The 25,113-nt window shown below is 39.7% G+C and overlaps 1 protein-coding gene across 12 annotated transcripts in view; it reads right to left on the bottom strand.

The window, feature by feature from the left end:
- Positions 1–25,113, bottom strand: part of dgkb (diacylglycerol kinase, beta) — a 114,211-nt gene that overhangs the window by 65,147 nt on the left and 23,951 nt on the right. For all 12 annotated transcript variants that reach the window (XM_028580246.1, XM_028580251.1, XM_028580240.1 and 9 more), the window contains 7 exons: positions 24,921–25,052; positions 19,472–19,548; positions 17,851–17,998; positions 11,578–11,715; positions 3,938–3,987; positions 1,775–1,849; positions 1,423–1,542 (listed from right to left, as the gene is read on the bottom strand). In XM_028580246.1, the coding sequence (XP_028436047.1) occupies positions 1,423–1,542; positions 1,775–1,849; positions 3,938–3,987; positions 11,578–11,715; positions 17,851–17,998; positions 19,472–19,548; positions 24,921–25,017 (705 nt within the window). In that variant the 5' untranslated portion in view covers positions 25,018–25,052. The remainder of the gene's footprint in view (positions 1–1,422; positions 1,543–1,774; positions 1,850–3,937; positions 3,988–11,577; positions 11,716–17,850; positions 17,999–19,471; positions 19,549–24,920; positions 25,053–25,113) is intronic.

Genomic DNA, 25,113 nt, shown 5'->3' with positions numbered 1-25,113 from the left:
AAAGACTGAGGACATGTTTTCTTGTCTTCTCTTTTTAGTAATATTCATTCATAAAAAATGACACTTGGTAGGGATCTCTGCTGAAGCTGGTCAAATGGTTCCATCTAGTGGAAGCAAGACGAACTGAAGGCAGAACTGATGGCGCTCTTATTAGTTTGGGGATCACACAGCAGCAGCGGGGATACACACGCGTGTAAGGCTGTTCTCAGGAAACCGCTGAGATCATTTATGAATAGCAGAAAATGGATTAGTAATGAGGAATGTCTTTTGTTTATATTCACTGCCTATAGTGTTTTTCTGATTATAACATGCAGTAGCACAGCCCAGAAGGAAAAATACATTCCCATTTGAAATTTTAGTAATCTAGCTGACAGTATGAACTACACTCATTCATAGTGAGCTGTTAGAGAGCGTCGTTATCGTCAGCATCACACTTTACCCCTTAGTTTTAAAACACAATACACGTTAGTAAAGTGTGGCAGTTGTTAAACAAGGAGAGAAATTCAGACATTTCCCTCCTGTGATATTTCTCCAAATGGTTCGAGGAACTGAACTATCAGACCTCAAGACAATCACACAAGACGACATCATCAGGTATGTTTTAAACCTATCTAATGGCAATCATGGAAGCATTATCTAGTGTGCAGACTTTATTTTTTATGTTCTTCTGTCCAGCAGATGTGCTTTTGTAAAACGTTTAGACACTGAAAGCAACCTTAAATGGATAACCTAGACTTGGATTACTTTAAGAGTAGTGTTACTTTTTTAGCCACACTAGGCTCTAAGTATGGCATGAAATGTTGGTCTGTCACTTCCACATTGAAATATCTCATGAACTATAAGATGGATTGCAATGGCATTATAAACAGCTGTTCATGATGCCCGGAGGATCAATCCTAAAGTCAAACTCTGACTTCATCTGGCGATACCAAGAGGTTGACATTTGTGTTTTTGAGTGAAATGTCTCAAAAAATATTCAATGGATTGCCATGGCATTTGGTTCATACATTTGTGCTGCAGTCAGGATGAATTGTGAATAACTTTAGCGATCCCCTGACTTTTCATGTAGCGCAAAAAAAATTTATTTATCCAATATTTCTGTTTAAAACTAACCTGTAGAAATAATGATGTTTCTCATCAGCCTTTGTTGCTAAAACGGTAAACTGAGTATGTGAATATGGTAACAATTGTTTACACACGAGTTGAGTATGTACACGTATATCTTAGGTTGACTATACATGTATGATATTTTTGCCTTTGTTCATTTTGACTGTTAAAGAAACAGTAGTGTCAAAACCTGAAGCAAATCAATTAAGGTGCTCCAGTTTTTCTCTGAAATTTCCATTCGAAAAATGTCTTTCTAGGAGTGTTACAAGAGGCCGGTGTCACCAGAAAATGGAAGTGGTGTCTCTGTGGACTCACCGTCTCCAGGCCCAGCAAGACCAGCAGCGGGATGGTGGTCATGCCTCCCTGGATCCACTCCCCCAGTGACACTGTGCCATCGTGATCGTAGTCAATCTCCCGCATCATATCTTGGAGGATCTACAGTAAAAACAAGGACAGACATCAAGATAAGAAGTGTACAATCTTAATTGTAATACTGAATTTTCAGGCCCATCTTCAATTTCTTTCAGGGTCATCATTTAGTGTTAAAGTACAGCCACAGAAGTGTCATCATTGTGGGGAAAAACAATCCTGTGTCCGGTAACAAGCCAAGAGGGTTGCTTCTATTAAATTCAAATCCTTTCTTTTGACTAGGTGAAATGTCTCTTACTGGTTTCAGCTCGGTCACATCCCATTCCAGGTACTCGGCTACATGCATCATCTGGGAGATAATGTGCTCCAGCTCCTGCGGTGAGACCACAGACGGTCAATTACAGGCACAAAAATACTGTATTTACCTTTCTGTATATTGCAGCCTTACAAGCTGATGTCGCTAAGTGTCTTTGGCCTGAATAGACTGATAGACGGCGTGTAATAACAGGTTGGGAATGTCATTCTTTTGCACAGAAGAGTTGCGTAGAGAAAAACAAAGGCAGCGTGGGAAGCGCACTGAGGCTGATGGTTTAATTACAATGGTTGCCTTTTTTGGGGGGGATAGAGGGGTGATATTATTATCCAGTGGGATACTGAATCACTATAATGCACTTTGGACTTATTTAAGATGTTGAGAAGAAATCAAGAGTTCACACTTAAATTACCAACCGTTTTATTTTCTCTGAAATCTGGGTCACACTAAATTAATATGTGCTTTTTTGTATGCTCTCTGTCCTCTTTTCCTCGCTCTCCCTCTCCCAGTCAATAATGGGAACCTAATAATGGGATACATTACAAAACCCCTCCACCCACTCCACCCTTGCCCCTCTAATTCCAACCCCCCACCCCCTCCCACGCATGTACTCATAAGAACTAGTGGGCTTTCATTCATAAATATACCAACGCCCAATACATTTGTATTATTTACCCCTAATATACTTACATGCAGTACATACAGTAGTTAAGAGAGATGTTGTAATGGGAAAAATTAGATTTAAGCATAATTCCTTATATCTTTATGTTTTATTTCTACTTTAATTCTCTCACATTATTGAAAGACAGTTTATCTCAGTTTCTGCTTAAACTGCTGAGGTGTCCAGTCTGGAACATAATGTGAGCACTGTTTGTCTGAACAGATAGGGGCTACAAGGTCACCCTAAAACCCTGTAAGAATTGTAGCGTCATAATAATCCAAGTTCGTGTGTGTTGTCACTCTGAAGATGCATATAAGCCTAGTGTTTCTGTTCACTCATTTGAGAAACTGACTCCACACTGGGCTGCAGCCTTTTGTGAAATCATGTTGCTCCTATATTTGCAAATATATATATATATATGTTTTTAATAAAATACAAAAACCCAACTTGGTTCTAGTCTCAGTCTGTCTCATTTATTTCAATTCACTAAACTCTGAAAAACTCTACCCCCCTGCTGCAAAGGAAACTTCCACGACAATGTACCTAAAGCATTTAATATACAACTACTTATTATGCAAAATGCCCATTGTTGTCAAGGTAGAGCTGTATTTGAAGTTTATAGTAATTTAACCAATACCTACTGTGTGTATATTTCATGAATTGATCAATTGTTTACCTATAAAATGTGATCTTAAAAGTTACTGTAGCTGTGAAATAAATGTAGTGAAGTAAAAAGAACAATTCTCCCCTCTGATTTGCAGCGAAGCAGAAGTACAGTACACGGTGACAGAAATGAAAGAGTCAAGTAAAGTACCTCACAATTGTACATTGGTACAGCACTTTAGTAAAGTATTACCCATTATTATTACTACGCATGTCCTCATGTCTTATTGTGTAGGTTTCATATTGAACTTGACAACAACTAGTATAGTCAACAACTACTTTGTATATTGTGCTTAATAAAAAATACACAAACACATGGAGCTGATACGAGTGACCGATTGACAGAATAATAATCTGCAATTTTGGTGATTGATTAATCGCTAAAATAATTGTTGAAGGAAAACACTAGTTTCAGCTCCTCCATTGTGATAAGAAACAGAATATCTTTGGGTTGTGACTGATGGTCAGATAAAACAGTTTGATGACAATACCTTAGGATTTAGGACATTTTGATCGGCATCTTATACGGTTTGCTGACATTTTATAATTCAAATGATTAATTGATTAATCTAGAATATAATCATCAGATAATAAGCATAACTGTTAGTTAGACAGGATTATACCTCCTCTCATATCTGTACTTTGTGTCTTGAGTACACACATACAAATAAAGCTCATTAGAAAAGACTTATTAGTGATTTTGAAATATTTAAACAGTAAAAAAGACTTGAGCAACATATCTGTGGGTGCGATCAGCTTCAATTCCACCTTTTTGAACAAAGAATTTCAGGGGGAAGATGTTCTTAAAGAGGAGAAATATTTACCGAGCTGTCCAAAGACCCATTTCCATCAGTGTCATAGAGGCGAAACATAACTGTGGAGAGAAAAAAAAAAAACTAAATGTCAAGCTATAGCATTCACACCCTGCACTCTCCACCCTTCCCATCCTTTGAAGTGAACATTAAACGCAGTTATTGGCAGCAGAGGCCAGAGCACTCGCTGCTCCATTTATTTCACTGTGTACCTCACTGCATGCAAATACAAAGCTAAACCTGAATCTCGGCAGTTGGGAGCATCTGATTGTTGCAACTTTAAGTGTCCCCCAATTACCACTCAAAGGTGTCGCCATGGAAACAGACAGCTCCCACATCACAGCGGAGATTGGCTCTTCCTCTTACGTCACGGTGATGCGTCTGAACGTAACAGAATCGTGACAAAACAAATACGTGACCCGGCTGCAGATCATATCCTTACAAATGTCTATACTTAAGAGGTGCTCCAACCCACCGCTGCCCCGCCCCCACCCACGGGCCTACCATATGAGTGCAGTCGAGGTGCAGCATAGGGCGGGTTGACGTCAAATGGCGGTTCATCAGGCCACTTATGAGTAGCTAAGTGCCAGTTTCCTGAGGGGGTGTGGTCTTTGGGGGGGTCAAAAGGAGGTGATTGTGGGGACCCAAAAAGGTCCCACAGGAGGTAATGAAGTGCTAAAGATGATGAAAAACAAATGGGTTGGACAGTTTTCTCCGTGACTATGACTCATGAAAGAAAAAGAAAACTTCTGAATCACCTAAATCTAAAAGAAAAAGAAAAAAAGAAAATCATTTTAGGAAGAGATTTACAATTTCCCTTAGAACTGAGATGAAATATAAGACATAACATTGTCTCTGCAGGGTTTAAGTAAGTTGTATTGAATCAAACTGAAATTGTTTATGAATTTGAATAAGAAAGTTCCAAAATTAGTTTCAGGGAAAACCAGTAATCTTCTGATGGGTTCTAATTAAGAGATCCTGAAATTGATTGGGATAAACTGCGGCCATATTTTATTAGACAGTATTCCAATATTTGTACACAAATTGCTATCAAGAGAACATTGATAAGAAGACAACTCATATCACAATTCAGAGGCTGGTTTTAGACTTCATTTTAGGGCTGATGTCTTTGTGTTTCAGGAAAGTTGGAAACAACCAACAATGCAAACATGTTCACAAGTAAAAGCCAACTGACTGTCTGTATTTAGTATTTACTCACTTGGTAGTTAAATATAAACTCATGATTATCAAAATGGATTTTGGTACAGTGAACTATTGACAGAATATTAGTATAAATGTGAAGTCTTTCTAGATTGATATAACACTATGATAATACCTGTTGGATTATTCTGGTTAACTGTTCAAATCTTTGTGGATTTCCTCTTTTTGTGCTCATTAGTTTCCTATTTCATTTTGCCATTTAACCCAATTACTTTTCAAGATGCATCTTATTTTGTTCTCAGACATCTCACATCCTTTCATTTTCAATTTCCAGTTGTTTTGTAAACTTTTATTAACTGTATGAAAACCCATTTATGAGCTTGACAAGACAGATTTGTTGAAATCAGTTATGGCTGCTTAACACAAACATATCATCCTCCATAAATGTGTTCAAGCAAATCTCTACTGAGATTTCTCAGTGACACCTTACGTTGGTTAAAAAAATATCAAGTAAGATAATCTTAACAGGACATTAAAGCGTTAAAAAAATACATTTATTATTTTAAGAGGATGGAAGATTGAAGGGGTGCCGTCAATCCAGGAGTGGGCTTGTGAGATGGCTAGGGTGGCGGCGTTATAATAATATAATAAGTGATATAAACAGTTGGATTGGTTGCCAGATTGGTGATTGATACTGGTGGGTGGCGATGTTAAAAAATGAAAATAAAAAATTGTTAATCACAAAAAAAAAGACATTTCTTTAATACATTTCTCATTTATAACACAAACCACAATGTTTGAAGAAATGTCTTGAATCGAGGGCTGGATTTGCCCTTATTCTCTGTCGTTTCAATGGAGATACTGTTACTCGTTTTACAAAAAAAAAAAAAAAAAAAAAGGAAACAAGGGAAACTGCATTGGAGCAAGAGTCTTTTTAAATGATTAACAAATGTTTTTTGCAGACAGTGCAAGCTTGCAAAAATTTGCTCGTTTTAAATGATCCTCCTGACGAAAGAAAACCATCAGCTCAGAAACAAGCCTCATTGAAACCAGAGCGGTTCTTAAACTAACCAGCAGAGGGAAGCATCCACCTGAGAAATGACAACAGTGTGGCTCACAGAGTTGGAGAGAGACTGGGATGCAGGCAGAGGGAGAGAAAGAGCTCATAAGACATCATCCATAGTTAAATCCATGATGTGCTCACACACAGGCAGCATCAGTTGAATTATTTAGTCTTCTTTGTGCTTAATGAGTGCTACTCTACTCAATAATTCAGCAGATGGATGAGAATTACATCAACACAGAGAAAATATTTCCAATTAAGCAATGTAACTTTGATGTGATAAATGCAATTAAGAGATGTGGGAAGACATGTCAATAAACTGCGACCATGAGGCATCAAGCATCCCAGCGGAGAAGCTTTATGGGAGCTGAAAAGATAATAAGAGTGATGAAGCAGAAAAAAAAAAGAGTAGAAAGTTTGATGATTGAATCAAAATGGATACTAACTTTGGCTGTAAACTGAAAGAGCTTATTTCAGGTATTAGTTTTCACCAGGGGGAAAGAATAAGATGACACCAATGATGGATTGAATGTGCTTTGTAGCCAATTAATACACCAGAGAAAACTCTGACTTTAATAAAAAGCTGAGAGAAAAACACACACAAAGAGACTGAGATACAGAAAGAAGAAGATACCTGGAAAATATTTAAATGTCAAATAAATATCAATAGGACATACAATGTTGCATTTCTCATAGAAAACCCTGTATCTGTTTACCATTAGCTTGAGAAGAGGCTACTATAAGCACTCTGTATTATCAGGGCATTGTGCTTGTTCAGACTGATGTCATGTTAACCTCGCAGACAGGAGGGCTGGAGAAACAGACATAAATAATCAAATTGTTGAGTTAAAGCTAAGTGGAGAACTAAGGTCAACATAGACTATCAGATTAATAAATGAATGATTCATAGATCTCATTAATTCATGTCCTTTTATTCTTTTGTACCTGATGCAGAGACAATTACGGCTCCAAATGTGGGATAAAGAGGTGTTGCGAGTCCTCTGTGCAAGGGCGTAACTTTGGGTTCAACATTGGGGGGGTTGTTTTACAAAGGTCACTTTATTTTCTGCATTCTGGTGAATGTTTCTGCAACAATTTATGCAAATGTCTTTGTCTATGTAAGGGAAATTATAAAAGGTTTTTAGGGGGGTTGCACTGGCCAGATTTGATTATTGGGGGGGGTTGTTACCCCTCCCATTCCCCCTGTAAATTACGCCTATGCGCCTGGGAGATGTAATTCACAGTTAAGAGTTTTTCCGGACTCAGACCCAGCACTGATGCAGATTAAAGAGTAATGTTAGATGGTCATTATCAATGTCCGGTCAGATTAGTCAGAATATCTCTACAACAATTACAGAAAATTATCTCTCATAGTAAATAAAGCCATGGACAAAACTTGCTTCTGATTGGCTGGCAGTGTAACAGGACGAGACAAGCAGGAGTTTCCAATGCTGCAATACTGCAGGTAACCATAGCAACAGTAGATCTGCTCGACGCTGCATTACCAGATACCGACGCAACCGTAAGTTAAACTGACTACAAACAAACTTTTCCCAATGTAGAAAAGAATGGACAGCTAACAGCTTCCACCTCATTTATAACCGCAACAAACAACTATTTTCATTTTTGAATAACCTGCTGATTCAGAAATGTATTGTTTTGTCCTGATAATGTGAGGAAATGGTAATAAATGTCCACCACAATTTCTCAGAGCCTATTGCTATTGATATTGCTTGTTTTATAGGGTGACCAGATTTCCTAGGGCTAAAACCAGGACACTTTGCGCATGAACGTACTGTAGTGCTCGTGCACGCACACACTTTTTAACGTGAACATGTGCCAGCCTCGGTCAGACATAGACAGTAACTTCATTATTTTGATCATAGGCTCCTCATCTAATAACAACATGTGAAATTAACAAAATTGCAGCAATAGCCTTTTTCAGTTTAGTGTGAGATTTATGTTGAGATTTATTAAAGTGTTATTTATTCCAATAACAGCAAAGTAATTAAAATGATTTATTGAAAGTTTTTCCTGCATTCTGGTGAATTTTATGCACCTATGTCTACCTTTTTCTGAATCAATGTATGCTGCAAATATCTTTATTTAAAGAGAAACATATATTACAGTGCAAATATAAAAACATAATGGAATATATTGCAGTAAGGCTCTCAGGCATTCTGTATTGCTTTCAACTATTTATATTCCTTTGGATCGACTTTTCTAATTATATCTGAGTCAGGACACATGTAGCCTAGGCATCATTTACTCTTCCCTCCTATTTGGCGTCTTTTGTTGGGGAACTAACCTCCTTAAATGTGTATATGAAAATGATTCACCTCAATGATACATTAATTCATTTTAATTTATTAATAAACCCCTTGACTGTAATAGTTCAGAAGTGTTTGAGCAAGATTTCTGCTCATGTTCAAAACTTTGTGCACATTCAAAATACAGTATATGTATTCTCTGTGATTTGTAGGAGTCGTGATTGTTTTGAGAAAAATAAACTTATAGGCTATTACAAGAATAAAGTCACTATATTTCAGAAAATAACCATAGTCTGCTGTGCATTACGTGATTGCTCTGCTGATACGGTAGATCTCAGACCGACACAGAGCCCCGTTTGGTTTCTGAATGAGACAAAGAGTTTAGCTAGAGAAGTAGGTAGAACACCGAAACTACTATAGAAATACACGGAGCCCAAACGCAACACATCTGCCGCAGCATGTCCACAGCTGAGCGCATCCATAAACCTGAAGCTGCGCTGCATTTTACAGAGAGAATGGACACTAAGAGACCCAAAGGTCTGCTTCAGAGCTCCGTGTGTCTGAGTCTGTACCGTAGACTGGAAACATCACATCACAGGAACTTCAAACTAAATCAGTAGTATTGTGCTCCTAAACTTTGTGTTTGTGTTGATAGCATCAATGTATTAGACTGATTTGTCTAGGACTCCTCTGAGAACTTCACCCGGCTTTCACAGCTTTCCTCACGGAGAGACGGTTGCTAGGTGATAGGCAACAAATACAGCATGGTCAGACCCCACACGTAGCTGCCCGTTCTATTCGCCTCGGAAGAATAAACTGGACAAAGTTACTTTCGGGGCTACACTCAAAACATTCGGAACTGAAGACCCGGCAAAATCGGCTGACGCCGCTCCTGGTGTAAACCGGGACATTTTAGCGTCCCGACAGGCTTTTGTCGGGACTCGGGACAAGCAATTCAAAATCGGGACTGTCCCGGTCAAATCGGGACTGTCCCGGTCAAACCAGGACGTCTGGTCACCCTTGTTTTATCCTATTAACAGTCTAAAACCAAAAGATATTTTGTTCACCATCACATACAAAAGAGAAAAGCAGAAAATCTACATCTGAAAAACTGCAACTAGTAACTTTTCGCCGATTGATTTTCTGTCTAGAGACTAATCATTAGTCATTGACTTAGTTATCAATTCAGCTCTAATCAGGACTCTTCATCGTGTCTCATCTCTCACATTAAACATCAAACAGATAAGAAGTGGGGCGTTGTTGCAAAGAAAGAAGAAGGATTCCTGTGAGGATAAAGATCTTAGTTTAAATATTATTGATTTATTGTCCATCCAGTAACACCTCAATTGTCTAAAACCCCATTTGGACCAGATTAATATTACAGGGTGAGATGAGGAGATTAAAACCACTGACCATCAGAGGTAATGCTAAAACTACCCCACCTCCCTTAGAGAAATAAATCCAGTCCGAATGAGTCTTAAATCTGGATATTTGGCTTTTTCCTAAAACAAAAAGAGGGCAAGAGGCAGCTCTTAGATTATCTTACCGCGACAGTTAAAGGCTACCATGGTTATTTAAAACTTGAAAGATCAGCTACCTATTGTGGCATGATGCATTTTCCCACAAAGCAGCAGAGCAAAGATTCATGGTTTGTCCTCTCTTACCCTTTGTCTTTTTCACTGGACTTCAGTGTGATGGATCCTGAAAAACTGCCTGGAGACATTACTTCTGTCTCTTGGTGGCTCAGTTGGCTGGTTGTGTACTTTATCCATTATTTTCCTTCTTTTTTCTTTTTATTTATTCGTTTGTTGTATGCCCTGTTTGGTTTCGGTGATCCGACCACAGTGGACAGCTGAGAAACACTGCCGTTCACACCTATCATGCTTCTCCAGCTGACCTTTTGTGTTTGGATTTTGTTACTGACTATGTCACTTCCGCTAGAAGGTCAAAGGGCCCCGCGCACAGTTATTACGTCCACACTCTTGCCAGTCTTGTTAGCGGTTGCGTCGGTAAAGCTTGAGATATCTGTCCAACGCATCTCCTTCCAACAGGCAAAACGATGGACTTCATCTAACGTTGTAAAATGGGCGAGATATAGAGTGTTGGCAAACTACAACAACCACCACTGTATTGATGTTATTTTTCTGTTATGTCGATGTCGGCGACGCATCAGGACGCATTAGCGTTTACACTACAAAAGATATGTGGTCAAATGTGTCCCAGACCACTGGGGACGAAGTGGTTTGAGAGATCGGATCCCAATGTGTCTTAGTGGTCGTTCACACTAACACGCTGTCCACTTGTGATTCGATATCACAAGACACATTTTAAAACCAAGTGTAAAGAGGGTCTTAAACGCTTGTTCTATATCAATTGATTGATTTTGATTGATATTTGTGCCTTGCACCCAGAGTGCCCAACCCAAAATGTCAGTTGCAGTGTTCAAACATTTTATTTTACTGTTCATTATTAATGAACTCTCTCCCAAGCTTGGCAAATGGAATCTGCTACAAAAAATGTTCCTTTCTCGAAGCACAACTAAGTTTATCATAATCATCCAGCAAGAAGAAATCATCATAAATAGAGGGCGTTTTTGTAAAAAGTACATCCTTTAAAGCCCCTGACACAGTAACCCGATGGCCGACCGTTAGCAGAAAAGGCAGTCGGACTGATCAGTCGGCTCCCCGAGGTCCAAATAGTGCCTCAGAACACACCGAAGTGACGCCGACTTGAGCGTGTAATACGTCTCCATAACAGCAAGCAGCGCTAATCTGTATTGTCGCCCAAAAAATTAAAACCGGCAGCTGATTGGACGAACGCGTCTCGTGGGTCTGGTTTCTCCGGAAACTCAAAGCCAGACATCATGGCATGGCGGCTTGTTCAGAATATTTTACTAAAATAATTTAAAGCAAGAAATAGGCCATGCAGTTGCTGAATCTGTCTTCATTTCAGATAGACAAAGGTCAGTTTAAAAGATTTCCGTCAGATTTGGAGAGGCTTAGTCACGCTCATGCCTCTCGTCATTTCCGGGTTAGTCTTGGTTGGTTGGTTGGTGTGTCACTGCTTTAAGTCCTCGTAAAACAGGACAATACATATGTAGAGCATAAAGTATACGAACAAAGAAGCCACAAATTATGTGATCTGGGGAGGACACTCACACTCAAGCTTGTCCTCAGGACGCCCGCCCTCAAGCAGTGACAGGTAACACACAATGTCCTTTAGCTGCACCGTATCCAGAGGTTGGGGCAGTGCGGCCGTCTTCAGAGGGGTTGCGTTGCCTTTGATCAGCTTCAACCCTGGAGGGAGATGGAGATGAAAGGTCAAAACATCCCCCAGGACACTTTAAATGTTAGCCCAACAACAAGCTGGCCTGACATTAGTCAAACAGTCAGATTGATCAATGGTGGGTGGTGTCCAGTTCAACACAAGCAGAACAAACAAATAGTCCAGTTTAAGCCTTTTATCAAAGATCTTGTATTCCTGCAAGTGATTTAAATGGATTAAACATCTATACTCTACTACAGTGTTTCAACCTTATCTCATTGGTTTAAAAAAAAAAAAAAAAAAAAAAAAGCACAGTAAATATCAATACATGATGTAAAGTCATTAACGCTGCCGCTATCAATTCCCCACTCTGGTTAGCAGATATAACTGGCCAACCAGCTAGTTGTCAGCAATCAAATCAAGTTTCTAGCTCAATACCACATGCAGTGTTTTCAGTGGCACTGTGGCCACTCGGTTTGCTCTTTGGTATATGAAATACTGTGTTCTCACATTTGTAATTGTAAGTTCGCTTTGGATAAAAGCTAAAAGACATGTAATGTAATGTAAGACCTACACAAGGTATCACAAAGTATTTGTGGTATAGAGATTGCAAACTCAACCCATTCCAATATATTCAAGGATGTTTTTATTAACATGGACAAGAGCAAGCGCTTCATCAGGCTTATGAAAACATGCAACAGGCCTTAAATGACTTGAATATGGAAAAACAGTTGTACTGTATAGCAATTAGCAATGGCAATTAGCAATGGCAAAATAGCAAAACACATTGAAAATAATTCAAGGGAATTACAATCTTGCAGTTGCCAGCACCTCCAGTCCAGTGGTACATGCAGTACGCAAATGTTTTTTCTCTTTCTCACGAACAAGGTAGCACTTACATATGCTGGCATGCTAAAACATTAGACTAGCAGTCCTAGCTGGGATGGGTGTTATGGTAATTACCTGCTTCTAACTTTTCTAATTTAAAATTTTAGTTGTAATTCCGATTAGGGAACTAGGATTTTTCTGAAAACTCATATATATCAGATTGGGCACTAACGAAGTGCCTGAAAACAAACAAGCATGGATGCTATATGTCAGCCAAAGTTAGTAATTTAAGGCAATTAAAATCCAAAGTAAATTGGTATAGAGTTACATATTGACAATTTGCAACAATTTTAACCCTCTCGTGACCAATGTGGCAATTACACAACAAATAACCTGGATGTTCTACCATCATTCTGTGTTCCAGGCCACAACACACGGTGAACTGCAGAGAATACTGGGTATTGTAGGAATGGTTGACATGACCATGACAATAAGAATGCAAGTTTTATTTTGGGTGCTTTTGCAAGTGTTTTGCATCTATAAACAGTGCAGACCGTTATGGTGAAGAGGGGAGCTGAGACTGAAGGCGTAGGTGTGGATTTAGTGGTCAATCTACTTTCCAGCCCTAAGTTACGGTCATGAGCTTTGGGTAATCAGGACAAGAATGACAATAAATGGATAAGTGGATAAAAGCAACTAAAATTTGTTTGTTTTTTCACCGGGTGGTTGGCTGGGGTTCTTCCTCAGAAACACCTTGGGGAGCTCAAACAACTGAAAGGAGCTCGTGGTAGAGCTGCTTCTTCTTTGCGTTGGTTAATCAGGCATCTCCAACTGGGAGGAGACCCAATGGCAGAACCAGAACACGCTGGTGCGATAAGGATTATGTATTGCACCCCGCCTGAAAATGCCTCAGGATCCCCCAGGAACAGCTGGAGGACATGGCTAAGGAGAAGGATGTAAGTGTTGGAAAATGGATGGATGGATGGAAGGAAGATTGGCCTAACATCTATGACAACGATATGGAGTATAAATATATACTACTACTACACTAAATTTCGGAAAGTGAGCAGTTATTTCTAATTTATGAGATGGTAAAAGCCAGCAAACTTCTGAAAACCTTGGCGTGCACCACATGGTAATCTATGCATAAAGTCAGTGTACAATATAGATCCGGCTACAGCAGCCATAAACTCTGCTCTCAAACAAGTAATTATGCTGTTTGCTCCTAAAAGTACTTGTGTGGGGGAATAAAGCCTTTAATAATGTTATAAAAAGAGAGGCTCTGGTGTGCAGATGGCAGCAGTTTATGGTGAATGCCAGGATGTGTTAGTTCTCCTATCTGTACTCAGATGAGGATCTGGGGTGGTGGGAGGGTATAGCAGGCTCACTGATTCAGTACTTCACATGCTCTATGAGGCAATTGGCGGAAAATAATGTGCATTAAATATTTAATGCACACAAGAGAACCTTCTACATGAGGACGCATCGTGTGAGCTGATGTCCTTAGTTTACCCGCATTTTCATCGAATCATTAGGCTTTGCAGCTTTTAGTCCGATATTAGATTGCTAAATTCAATTTACAGTGAATGCATAGAATATTTGGGTATCTTACTTTTCATGAAAATATGCATATGTATACATTAAATAGTTTTCACCAAGATGAAGATATAAAAAAATAGAAAGTTGCTTGTCACTTTCATGCTTGTCAAGCAAATATCAAGGTGTCACAGTCTTTTGTGTGTCGGTGTAATTAAACTTACTTGCTGTGCATGTAAATTCTTTCTGGATATAATGTGTAATATAATGACTTCGTAAGTTAATTAAATCAAATTAAAATTCTTAAATTGATCAAATTGGTCCAAATGATGGATTTATAAATGGATTACTTGCTTTTATGATGATGAACCAACTCTAGATTATATTATTCAGTGCTACACTGCAGGTGAAGAACTGCTTTAATAAAAGTTTAACTTGAGTTGCACTTAGCAACCTCACTTTTTACTGCACACATAGTCTCGCATTGCCAGACCTTCCTCCACAGCGCTGCAAAAGAAGGGCATTTCCTTATTTTCCGCACTATAAAGCGCACTTAAAAGCCTTTAATTTTCTCAAAAAATGGGAGAGTTAGCGTAGCAGCGTTATCAGCTGAATAGCTTAGCGCAGGGGCTAATGGACCCACGTTTGTATCTCGTAAATGACCCCACTAATAATGCCCGAAATGATACCAAAGGTCTACACTAGTACATATAGGTTATGTACTCATAAAACGATGGATTGGAAAGTTTGTAGGTACACCAGAAGTTTATTTAAATAACACTTGCCTGCTGGCTTCTGCTCTCTTCTGTTGTTGCTGCTGCCGGCAGTAAGACGAGTGCTTAGGGCTGTCTACAAATTACAACACCGAAAAGAGATGCAACAAAAATGCTGTAGTATAACTAGCAGGAGACAAGTAATAACTGAGGTAAGTTTGGAGACATTACCTTATTTAATCATTAAATTAATAAATATTTTTGTTGTATCTCTTTTCGGTGTAGTAATTTGTAGATGGCCCTAAGCACTCGTCTAACTGCAGGTAGCAGCAGCAACAGAGAGCAGAAGAGAGCAGGCAAGTGTTCATAAACTTCTGGTGTACTTACAAACTTTCCAATCCATCGTTTTATGAGTGCATAACCTATTTCTACTATCATTGTGGGCATTATTAGTGGGGTCATTTACGAGATACAAACTTGGGTCCATTAGCCCCTGCGCTAAGCTATTCAGCTGATAACGCTACTCTACGCTAACTCTCCCAATGTTAGACCCAGGTGAAAAAAGCTTCTGGGGGGGTATTTGGCTCGAGGTCATGGTGCAAAGGACCCTAGGGTGAAATTACTCCGAACAATCACTTTAACATAACTACCAAAATAACATTCGTGTATTTGTATGTGATGTACTATACTTCCCCATCAATAATGTGTGAATTGCCGTGAACACAATCCTCTAAGATGCACCAGAAACAAGGCTCGGTTAATAACTCAAACTTGCCGAGAACCAAGACACCGCTTGATTACATAAGAGTCGAGTGGCCGGCCGGTTGCACGGTTACATTAGAGTCGAGCGGCCGGCTGGTTGCATGGTTACATTAGAGTCGAGCGGCCGGCCGGTTGCATGGTTACATTAGAGTCGAGCGGCCGGCCGGTTGCATGGTTACATTAGAGTCGAGCGGCCGGCCGGTTGCATGGTTACATTAGAGTCGAGCGGCCGGCCGGTTGCATGGTTACATTAGAGTCGAGCGGCCGGCCGTTGCATGGTTACATTAGAGTCGAGCGCCGCCGTTGCACGGTTACATTAGAGTCGAGCGCCGCCGGTTGCACGGTTACATTAGAGTCGAGCGGCCGGCCGGTTGCATGGTTACATTAGAGTCGAGCGGCCGGCCGGTTGCATGGTTACATTAGAGTCGAGCGGCCGGCCGGTTGCACGGTTACATTAGAGTCGAGCGGGCCGGCAGGTTGCACGGTTACATTCGGTCTCGTTTGGGATAGGGTCTAGGTAGCTCATTTCCTGATTGATTCTAGCACCACCACTCCAGTCCAGTTGAGGCACTAATGAGCTAGATTACTACACACACAGTAGCAGAAGAATACCAGCTACGCAACGGCCATATATATAATGCCAACGGCACAAATGAAGTAAAAGAAAAAAACAGGAGTGAGTTATTCGCAGTCAAGTGACGTAAAAAGAAAATGGCGGTCAGCGGAATGCTACGTAACAACAAAATGGCGCCATCGGAGGTTCGAGTTCTGAAGCGAAGCTTACCCCCTTGCTTATAATCCGGTGCGCCTTATAGTACGGAAAATACGGTTCTTTAAATCAATTACAATCGTCATGGGCGGCGCTAAGCGGTGGACGCGGCCATGGTGCCGCTGCAAAATAGCCTCGGGAAGGAACTTGTTTTGGTGGAACATGTGTACGTTCAAAAGTTGTTTTAGTCGTGCAACAGAAAACTCAGATTGGACAGATAGTCTAGCTAGCTGTCTGGATTTACCCTGCAGAGGTCTGAGGAGCAGTTAACCATAGTCCTCATACTGTATATCAACCAGAGCTTGGAATGCCAGTGGAACGTCGTGGATATAGACTACTGCAAATGTGCTTCAGTACCGCTCAATCCCTTCAAGGAAGTTTCTTCAATTTCCTGCCACTGAGTGCTGCCAGCAACTGGGGAACATTATTTTATAATACAGTCTTTTAATCCTGCTGTTCAAAGACAAGGCAATCTCTGCTGTAGTAACCCCTGAGTAAATGCACACAAAAAAGCATTAAAAAAGGCAATTCCATTATTTCAGTTAATGTTTCTGTGCTTTTCCTGGATCAACGTCTACTCGGTTTGTTTGAACACTACATGCTCAGCTGTAGCTCATTAAGCCTGCAGCAGTTATCAAACTAATGAGCAAAAATTACACAAGATTACTGTGTTTGCAAGAAACCTACAATATGTTAGAATTATTGATAACTTGCCAGGCATCTCCGACGATGGAACTCTCAGTTTAATGACTCAGGCGATACTAATTTTACCTACACAAGCATTTAGTCATGTATGATCCATTTCCATTCAGCTAAATATAAACACTTGCTTTAGTTTTGCGTATAGGTATTTGAGGAATCCTCACCTCCAAGATTGTTTTCATGTGCCTTTGAGAGATATGATCATTTTGTTTTCAGGCCTTCCTTGTGTCCCATTTCCAAAATCATCTATTCATGCAAAGACACTTGTAACATGACCGCTAATTTTATGTGCTTTCATCAGAGGCCGGCATTGGACAAAATGTTAAAAGCTCTTATTGCCTAAAACACAACCAAGTGTCCAAGGATGCTGATATCTAAAACCCATTACATCACAGGTCAAATGAGGTAGATGTCAGGATTTATTATTCACCTGAGTTATCAGGCAGTCAGAGAAGTGTGAAGCCAGGCGTCAGTGCTGGGGAATGCTGGCTTCAATATTAGCAACTCATTACCACACCAGAATAAGATATTAGTATAAATGCTGTAAACAAACTCAATTGCCAAGGCAATTGGCAGCCGCTTTACTACAGTTTACATTGTGTGCCACCGAACTGAACTTGGCAGGAAATCTGTTATCTGGTGGCACAAAAACAGATAAACAGAAATGGTGCTGCTTTTACACATCAGCAACAGCAAAGAAGGTAAAGTAGCGCATTGACAAGAATGAGTCACTGAGGAATGCTGTGAGGGCTTGCAATAAGTGACAAATTGGTTGCATCAGTAACTACAAAACACCAACACGCTGTGTTTACAACGTGAGGGTTTGTCATGATAAAGACTTCATTTTCTACACTTACCAGAGACTCTGGGTTTGTCAGAAGATGAGGGACTGGGTTTGGGTCCCTTGTTGCTAAACGTCATGAAGAGGTGTTGACAGAACTCTTCGGGGAGTTCGCTCTCCAGGAACGTCTGCATGAAGACCTTGAAGCCCTCAAAGTCAATCTCCTGAAAAAACACGGACAGAAATAGAGTGTGTTGTTTGTCGTGGTGAGCTGCAGTCATCTTCTTAAAGGCTTTAAGGAAACAAAGTTGATTTTCAATATGCAGAGAGCATGTTGGTATGTTTCACTTTTGTAGGGGGAAATCTGGGATTGTTTGTGAAAATGTTGCAGAATTCATGTTGCAGATTTCTGCACTCAGAAAGATGCCTCAAATGTTGTTTGTGCTGTGGGCGGTGAAGATCTATTTTAGAGTGCTTTCAATGTTTTTGCAGCTTTTACCTTTGCGTTCTGTGTACGTGCTGTGGTCTTTTCTACTATCCATTTAGGCTCACAGCTTTGTCCATGCTTTTGATTGTTTGGCTGGCTGATTGGTTGAATCTGCGAGTTGTTAATGTTGTCTTACATTTTGCTAATGAACACCGTTATTACCAGTTCAACAAACACATTTTGGATGAGTAATATTTCCCTGTAAATAGCTGCATATCCTCTGTGAAGTGCCCTTAATTTAGTTTCTCATTAAAAACTTTTATTATTACTTCACCACTGCGTCAGAACAACAGTAAGTATGCAACGTTTATTTATAAAGCAACTTTCATAACCATGGTTACAAGGTGCTGTACAGTGCAACTTTAAAAAAACAGTTAAAATGGAAGAAGAATGTTGAGTTAATTCAGCTAGAAACTATGTAAGCATTTAGCAAAACAAGAGAGAGATAGCAAATACCTGGCTGAGGATGTCCTGTTTCTAAAGCCGCAGCATTGTAGAAAGAAAGAAAGCCAATATGTTCATGGATGAATCATGCGGTTAAATGTGCTTAATGTCCGTATTACACATGTGCATGTAAAAACCACAAAGAGATGTCTGTGAATGTATAGGTCTTTAGTTGATTACCCTCCATTACATTAAGGGTATTATAACATGCAACAATTAATAATACATGCATAGTGGATCAAACACATTGTATTGATTACTGTGAATTGAGATCCTGGTAATTATTTACTCCCTTTTCCCAAAAAACATATTGGGAATCCATTATTTTTGTATGTTTGTGTGTATATGTGAATAATGTTATATGTAGTGAAAAATATTTCTTTTCCAAACCCCATCAACACTACCACACAACCTTCAAAGCTGAATACAAAATGCCAACCTTGAAATACTGTTACTATGGGGATATACAATTACTTTGAATGCTAAATGGCTGCTTACAGTTCAGCTCTGTAAAAATATTCTTGAAAAATGTGTGAAGTGTGCAGAGGAATTGAAAATGTACATGACACATAAACAAACGCATATGAAATAGTTTTATGTTTAATCGTCTGCAGCTACAGTATGTGTTTAAAATCAAACTCATTTATTGCATAAAAATCCCGCTTTTCTATTTTTGTAAAAACAAGTATGATGTCTATTTTTTTTTACCACAGTTGAATTCAATAGAATATAAACTGTTATGTAATAGAATATAAACTGTACATACCTCCTCTGGATTGTATTTAGCTAACACACCATCTCCATGGAACTCCTGGAGCACATCCTTCAGCTTCTTGGTTGAGTCTGAGGGAAACAAATTGAGGCCAAGTAAGTGTATTAATGATCTGTTTATGCTTCCAATATTTGGCTTCTTGCATATTTGATATTTAACATTCAATTAAGTTTGTTTTGCTTAAATTCAGTCTTTATTATTTATTGATATGGATTTTCTGGACTTTGTCAGCACCTCTAAGAGCTGCAGAAGCTGCATGCACCCTGACAGGATCACATATTAGGTGTGTGGATGCAGCACCAGTTGTAGGAAAGTAGCCTATGCTACGGACTACCGAGGTCAGTAAATGAGGCGGACCTCATATATAAAACTTCATAACTTCAGATATTATCCATAATCTTTCAAACATTTAGTGGTTTTTATCAACTGCTTTTGGAGGCTTGGAAAATTAGTAAGCTTACTTAAACTTCAAAAAGTGCAGCTAAAAACAATAGCTGTTAGCAGCTCAGGTTAGCTAAGAGGCAAACACATGTATAAAAGGAAATCAAATTATAATGAAAGGCCATTCATATTTTGGGTAAATATTTATTTGCTTTCTTTCCATGAGTGAGAGGAGAAGATTGACATTAATCTCACATCTCTGCATTAAATAGAGATCTGAGGCCTGTACTACGAATCCAGATCAACATGCCCTAGATCTCTTTCAGTTTCCCGGCTTCACCTAACCTAACAACGGCGGTCCCGCATTACCTGTGTCACGACGGTGGTCAACAACTAGTTCAATCAACCCAGGGTTTCCCAATCCAGCGGTGTGCGCGTTCACATAAAAGAGGTGGTGTTTGCACAGCATGACCAATCGCAAACATCTACCAGAGCTGCATATCTTACATAAGAAGAGCAAACTATAATTCTACATAAATATGAAGAACACAGACACGGTACAGAAAATGCGATACAGTCGCTGATTCCTAAAACAGGAAGGAAAGCTGGCAAAAAAAATATCCAACGCTGTTAATGCGTAAATCAAAAACGCTTCAATATCAATATCACGTCCCCATCAGTCAGGCACAAAATCACCTGATCTTCTAAGAACGGTGACGCTGTTATCAATCAAGTATTGATTGGTCAGTAGGCGGTGCTTTTACACCGGTTGATCTCTAATCTCCAACATAACCTGTTCCCGAGCAGGTTTGGTGTTCAGCATAAATTACCATGGCGATTTAACCCGGTAACAAGTGATCCACCGTCGTGATACACAACACCCTGGGTGAACCTGAAGTTACCTCGTTAACGCCAAATCTAGCTTCGTAGTACAGGCCTCTGGAGACAGAACATGGTTAGCCTAGCTTAACGACTGAAAGCATGGGTAAACAGCTAACGTTAGCCTGGCTCTGCCCAAAGTGGGGAAAAACTAAACACAGACCAATAACTCTAAAGCTCACTAATTAACACACTGCATCTCATACTTTGTTCAACCTGTAGAGACCAAAATTTACTTCATTTGGCAACACGACAACATGCTAACCTAGGCTAACTCCATCCCGACTTAACACATAGAGTGATATCAATCTTCTCACTCTCTGAAAATTATCGGATGTGTCTTGCCCAAAATGTTAAACTAGACAAAAATACCAACATGGCACTGATCTTTTTGGAAGGTCAACAGCTAACTATAGCAATGCAGCTAATTTGAATTTGGGCCAACTACTAACCCTAGGATTAACTAACTGGGATAATCTAGCAAAATTAAACGGAAAAGAAATAGGGGGTGGTTTTACTACTCAGTTATAGACAAAAATAACTTGATCAGACAGAGATTTGCTGTGATAATTATTGCATGCTGCAGAGCGTTTATGGGCCCTGCTGCTAAATCAATTTGCTGCGCCACAGATACCAGGTTCTGTGTTACAGAAGTTAATTAGAAGAACCATTTTCTCATATGCACTGGAGGGCCTGGTTCATCTTTTACAGAGATACTCGTTTAAGTTAGTGCGTCATATTAGCTACCTTGGCTCTCACCTTTTCACAGGCTTAATTTGCACAAGAAAATTTGGATCTTTGACTCCTACAGTTGATAAAATTAGGTCTTTTTCTCGAGCCGTTCTGCTAACTCCAACCTGCCATTATCTTTCTTCATTGTTCATGAAACCCCTCAACATGTCACGGATTGACAATCAGCAAGTGTGTTTGGCATCAAAAACAAACGTGTAGTTACTGGATTTTTTTCTTATTAAAACCAGTCAAACTTGATAAAACTATTATAAATGTTACAGTACGTTATGTCTTATCTTAGACTGAGAAAACACAAATACATTGCAATACATTAGTTTTCTTTTTTTTTTTTATCATATTGAAAGCCAAATATCCCTAAAATATCAGACTTTATACAGATGTATCTGTTCTTATAGGTCCATTAGTTAGTAGACATAAGCTGTGTGGGTATTGTGTTAAAGTTATTAATGATCAGCCATTAATAACTTTAACACAATACTCACTCTGTATTGATTAAAATGTGCATTTGAGCTCCTCCTGACAGTTTGTTGGTTGTAACCTATTTTATACAGTCTATGGTGTAACAGTGCTTCCCCTCCTGCCCTAATGGCTTTGGACCTTTGATTTTCTCATGATGTATTTTACCAACAGTGACTGGAAATAATTGTTTTACATTCGACTGAGCGTGTGTCATCATTATTGACCACCTTTATTAGCATGCTCTGAGTGATTACGTATCTATTGATTGCCTGTCACATTCGTATAATGTATTTTCTCAATCAGGCTAATGATTTAACCATTGTGTGGCACACAGTAATCTGATGACATGACTCATTTCATGTTTATTTAGGGTCATAAAGTTTACCTTTAAAAGTATTTTCCCCTTTGTAAGCAGCACTCTGCTACTCTACGCACATTAGTGATTATATCACATAAAGAGAAACTCTAATTGTTGTGCGTCAGAGCTTAGGTGCCTGACTCAGCTCACAGCTATTAAAATGTTATGAAATTGTGCTCGGCTCACTTTAATGAGAAGGTAGGGAGAGCTACAGTAGGAGGCTAGATGAAGGGCGAGATGAGGAGTGAAGGTGATGCCCATTGTTGCTGCTCAGAGAATGGGATATTTTATGACCTGTAGCTGCAAAGTGCACAAAGAGTCGCCCGGAGCTTATTGAAACATTATCCAAATCTGTCTAGCGTGCACACTCTGCCTGCACGCACACATGCACACTTTAGCTCTCTCTCGTTGCTTTGCTTTTTTTCATTCCGCCTTTTATTTCCACTATTTCCACTTCTAAACTACATTGTTAAGCCTCACGGTCCACGAAACATCTTGCTAATTGAACACCACAACTCCTTAGCCACACACAAAGCAAACATTTGATAAAACACAAATGAAAAGCCAGAACCTGATTGGCTCTTGAGCATCCGCCGGAGAGAGCAGGGGAGCTCCTCGGAGTAAGAAACAATGTCACCAGGCACTGAGCAATTAAAGGGAGAAATGTCATTACAATGTGAAACTGGTGGAACAAGAGATCCTGGGTGAAACGCATTAATTATTAAGATTCATGCTTGGTGCAGCGGTTGGCTCGAAGATGTCGTGTTTGACACTGAAAATAGCTCTGACATATATTCCAGCTCTTTGTCCAACCGGATACAAAAAGCACTTTGGATCAAAAAGTTGGTGGGTGGTGAGCAACATCCTGCAGTTAGCCTGCCAGGCATCGTAATATTTTCCATCCCTGGTACCAACTCAAATGATGAAATGTGTCAACATCTTGGAGTGTAACATAAACTCCAGGCATCCAGAGCACAGTCTGGTGAGCAGGGGAGCCATTTGTTGGGTGGCAAATGAATGATTCAGAGCCAAAGTGGCACCACACAGATTAAATGCTTGAGCAGTTTGAGCTTCGTACATCAGCAAGACGAACACACAGTTTGCAATTACAACGTGAAGGTTTTATCATTAGACAAAGAAGGGATGTTTGATCTTAACCACAGTGAATTGAATTATAGTGCAGAGGAACATTCTTAGTATTGTTAACTCAGTGGATTGATACTATCAGAGAGAATGTATTACTTCTTATGTTAAAGTGAGGATTATTGAAGATATGAAAGCAGAGATCCAACTCATGGCAATTTTCCAAAATTGATGAATTGAAAGTTTGCCTCAAAAAACTCAAATCAAATATAAGTATAATTCACAAAATGCTATTTTTCAAAGGAAGATAAACTACGTAGTTCTGTGTATTCGCAACTGTGAAAAGCACTAAGCAGCGATGAAAACAGTAGAAAATGATCTGATACTAAAATGACCAACAATGCAAAAGTTTGAAATACAAAATATTTTCTGTAATCTTATCCTAAACCTCTTACTTTTTTTGGAGGTTTGCTTGTACGAGTGCACCAACTCAGACTCAGCAAACTCTCTTAACCGTCGTAAATAAGCTTGTTTCATCTTGATGGATGCCATCCGTTCATGAGCAGGTGCACACGTGTAAAATGTGATCATTCACGCAATCAACGCCCCCCCAAAGTTACAGATACCTGTTTCATTACATTTGGGCGCATGTTTTACTTACAAAAATGTCACTCACCAGTAAAGATTCTGGAGGCTCGATGAGAAATGAGAAAATCAGTTTTAGCTGTCAACGCCCATTGTGGTTTGACATGAACTTGGCAATCCGTGAGGCAAAAAGGTCAAGCGGCTCACAGAGAGAGTTGGCGATGTTTCACTGTCAGGTGTTAAAATGGAGGATGTTCACCTGGACAGCAACTTGTGTAAAGATCCTGAGGCAGCTGCTGGAGTGTGATTTCCCCAGCAACTATACTATACTATCATTCAGATTACAGCATTATAGTATAGTTAGGTCAAAGGAAGACCTGGCCTGACTTGTATGAGTCAGTCCAGAGACTTCTCGTTAATTTCGTAATAAAAATGTGATAATTGAGGAAACAACAAGTATTTAAATGACTTGTCACTTTGTCTGGCGGCCGTTTTCCGCCGTTTTGACAGATAGCGTACAGCTGGTGTAGGCTATTGGAGTTTTCTTGTTAAAAACAGCTGCCTGCTGCTGCTGGAAACCGAGCCGACCAGTTAGAAACCGTACGCGGTACGCAACGGGCCGCAAAAAACCAAAAGAATGAGCTGAAAGAACCTAAAACGCGTCGTAGAGCTGAGCGGAACTGCAGATTTATCTGATAATTCTCTGTAGGGTTTGTCACTACAAGTGACCACTTTCACATGACGTTTTGATCCATTGTGTTGATTAGTGCAGCTTTAAGAATGTAGCCATCCAGAAGAAGAGGAGTAGTTAGCGTGTCGTATCATCTGGAAAAGGACATGTTCTTAAATAACAGAATCACATCACACGTACAGAGAGACACCTAGAAAAATACAGACTCTCCTTATCACAGTCAGACACAAACAGAGAGTACCTCTACTACTCACACTGAGTGTATTCTTGTAGCAGTGCGAATTCAGCTGGGGTCAGTGTGACCCATTTGTCCTGGCCGCTCATTGTGTTCAGACCTCGTCCGCTGAGCATTCCCCGGGCAGCAACACACAGCCGGGTGTCACACGCTGGAAAACAACAACAGACATCAGATCACCTGCCCCATTCACAGCTGAAGACATCTCGTTT

This window comes from Perca flavescens, chromosome 6 (genome assembly GCF_004354835.1).
Source record: "Perca flavescens isolate YP-PL-M2 chromosome 6, PFLA_1.0, whole genome shotgun sequence".
NCBI lineage: Eukaryota > Metazoa > Chordata > Actinopteri > Perciformes > Percidae > Perca > Perca flavescens.
This window is presented reverse-complemented; position numbering and strand designations above follow the sequence as displayed.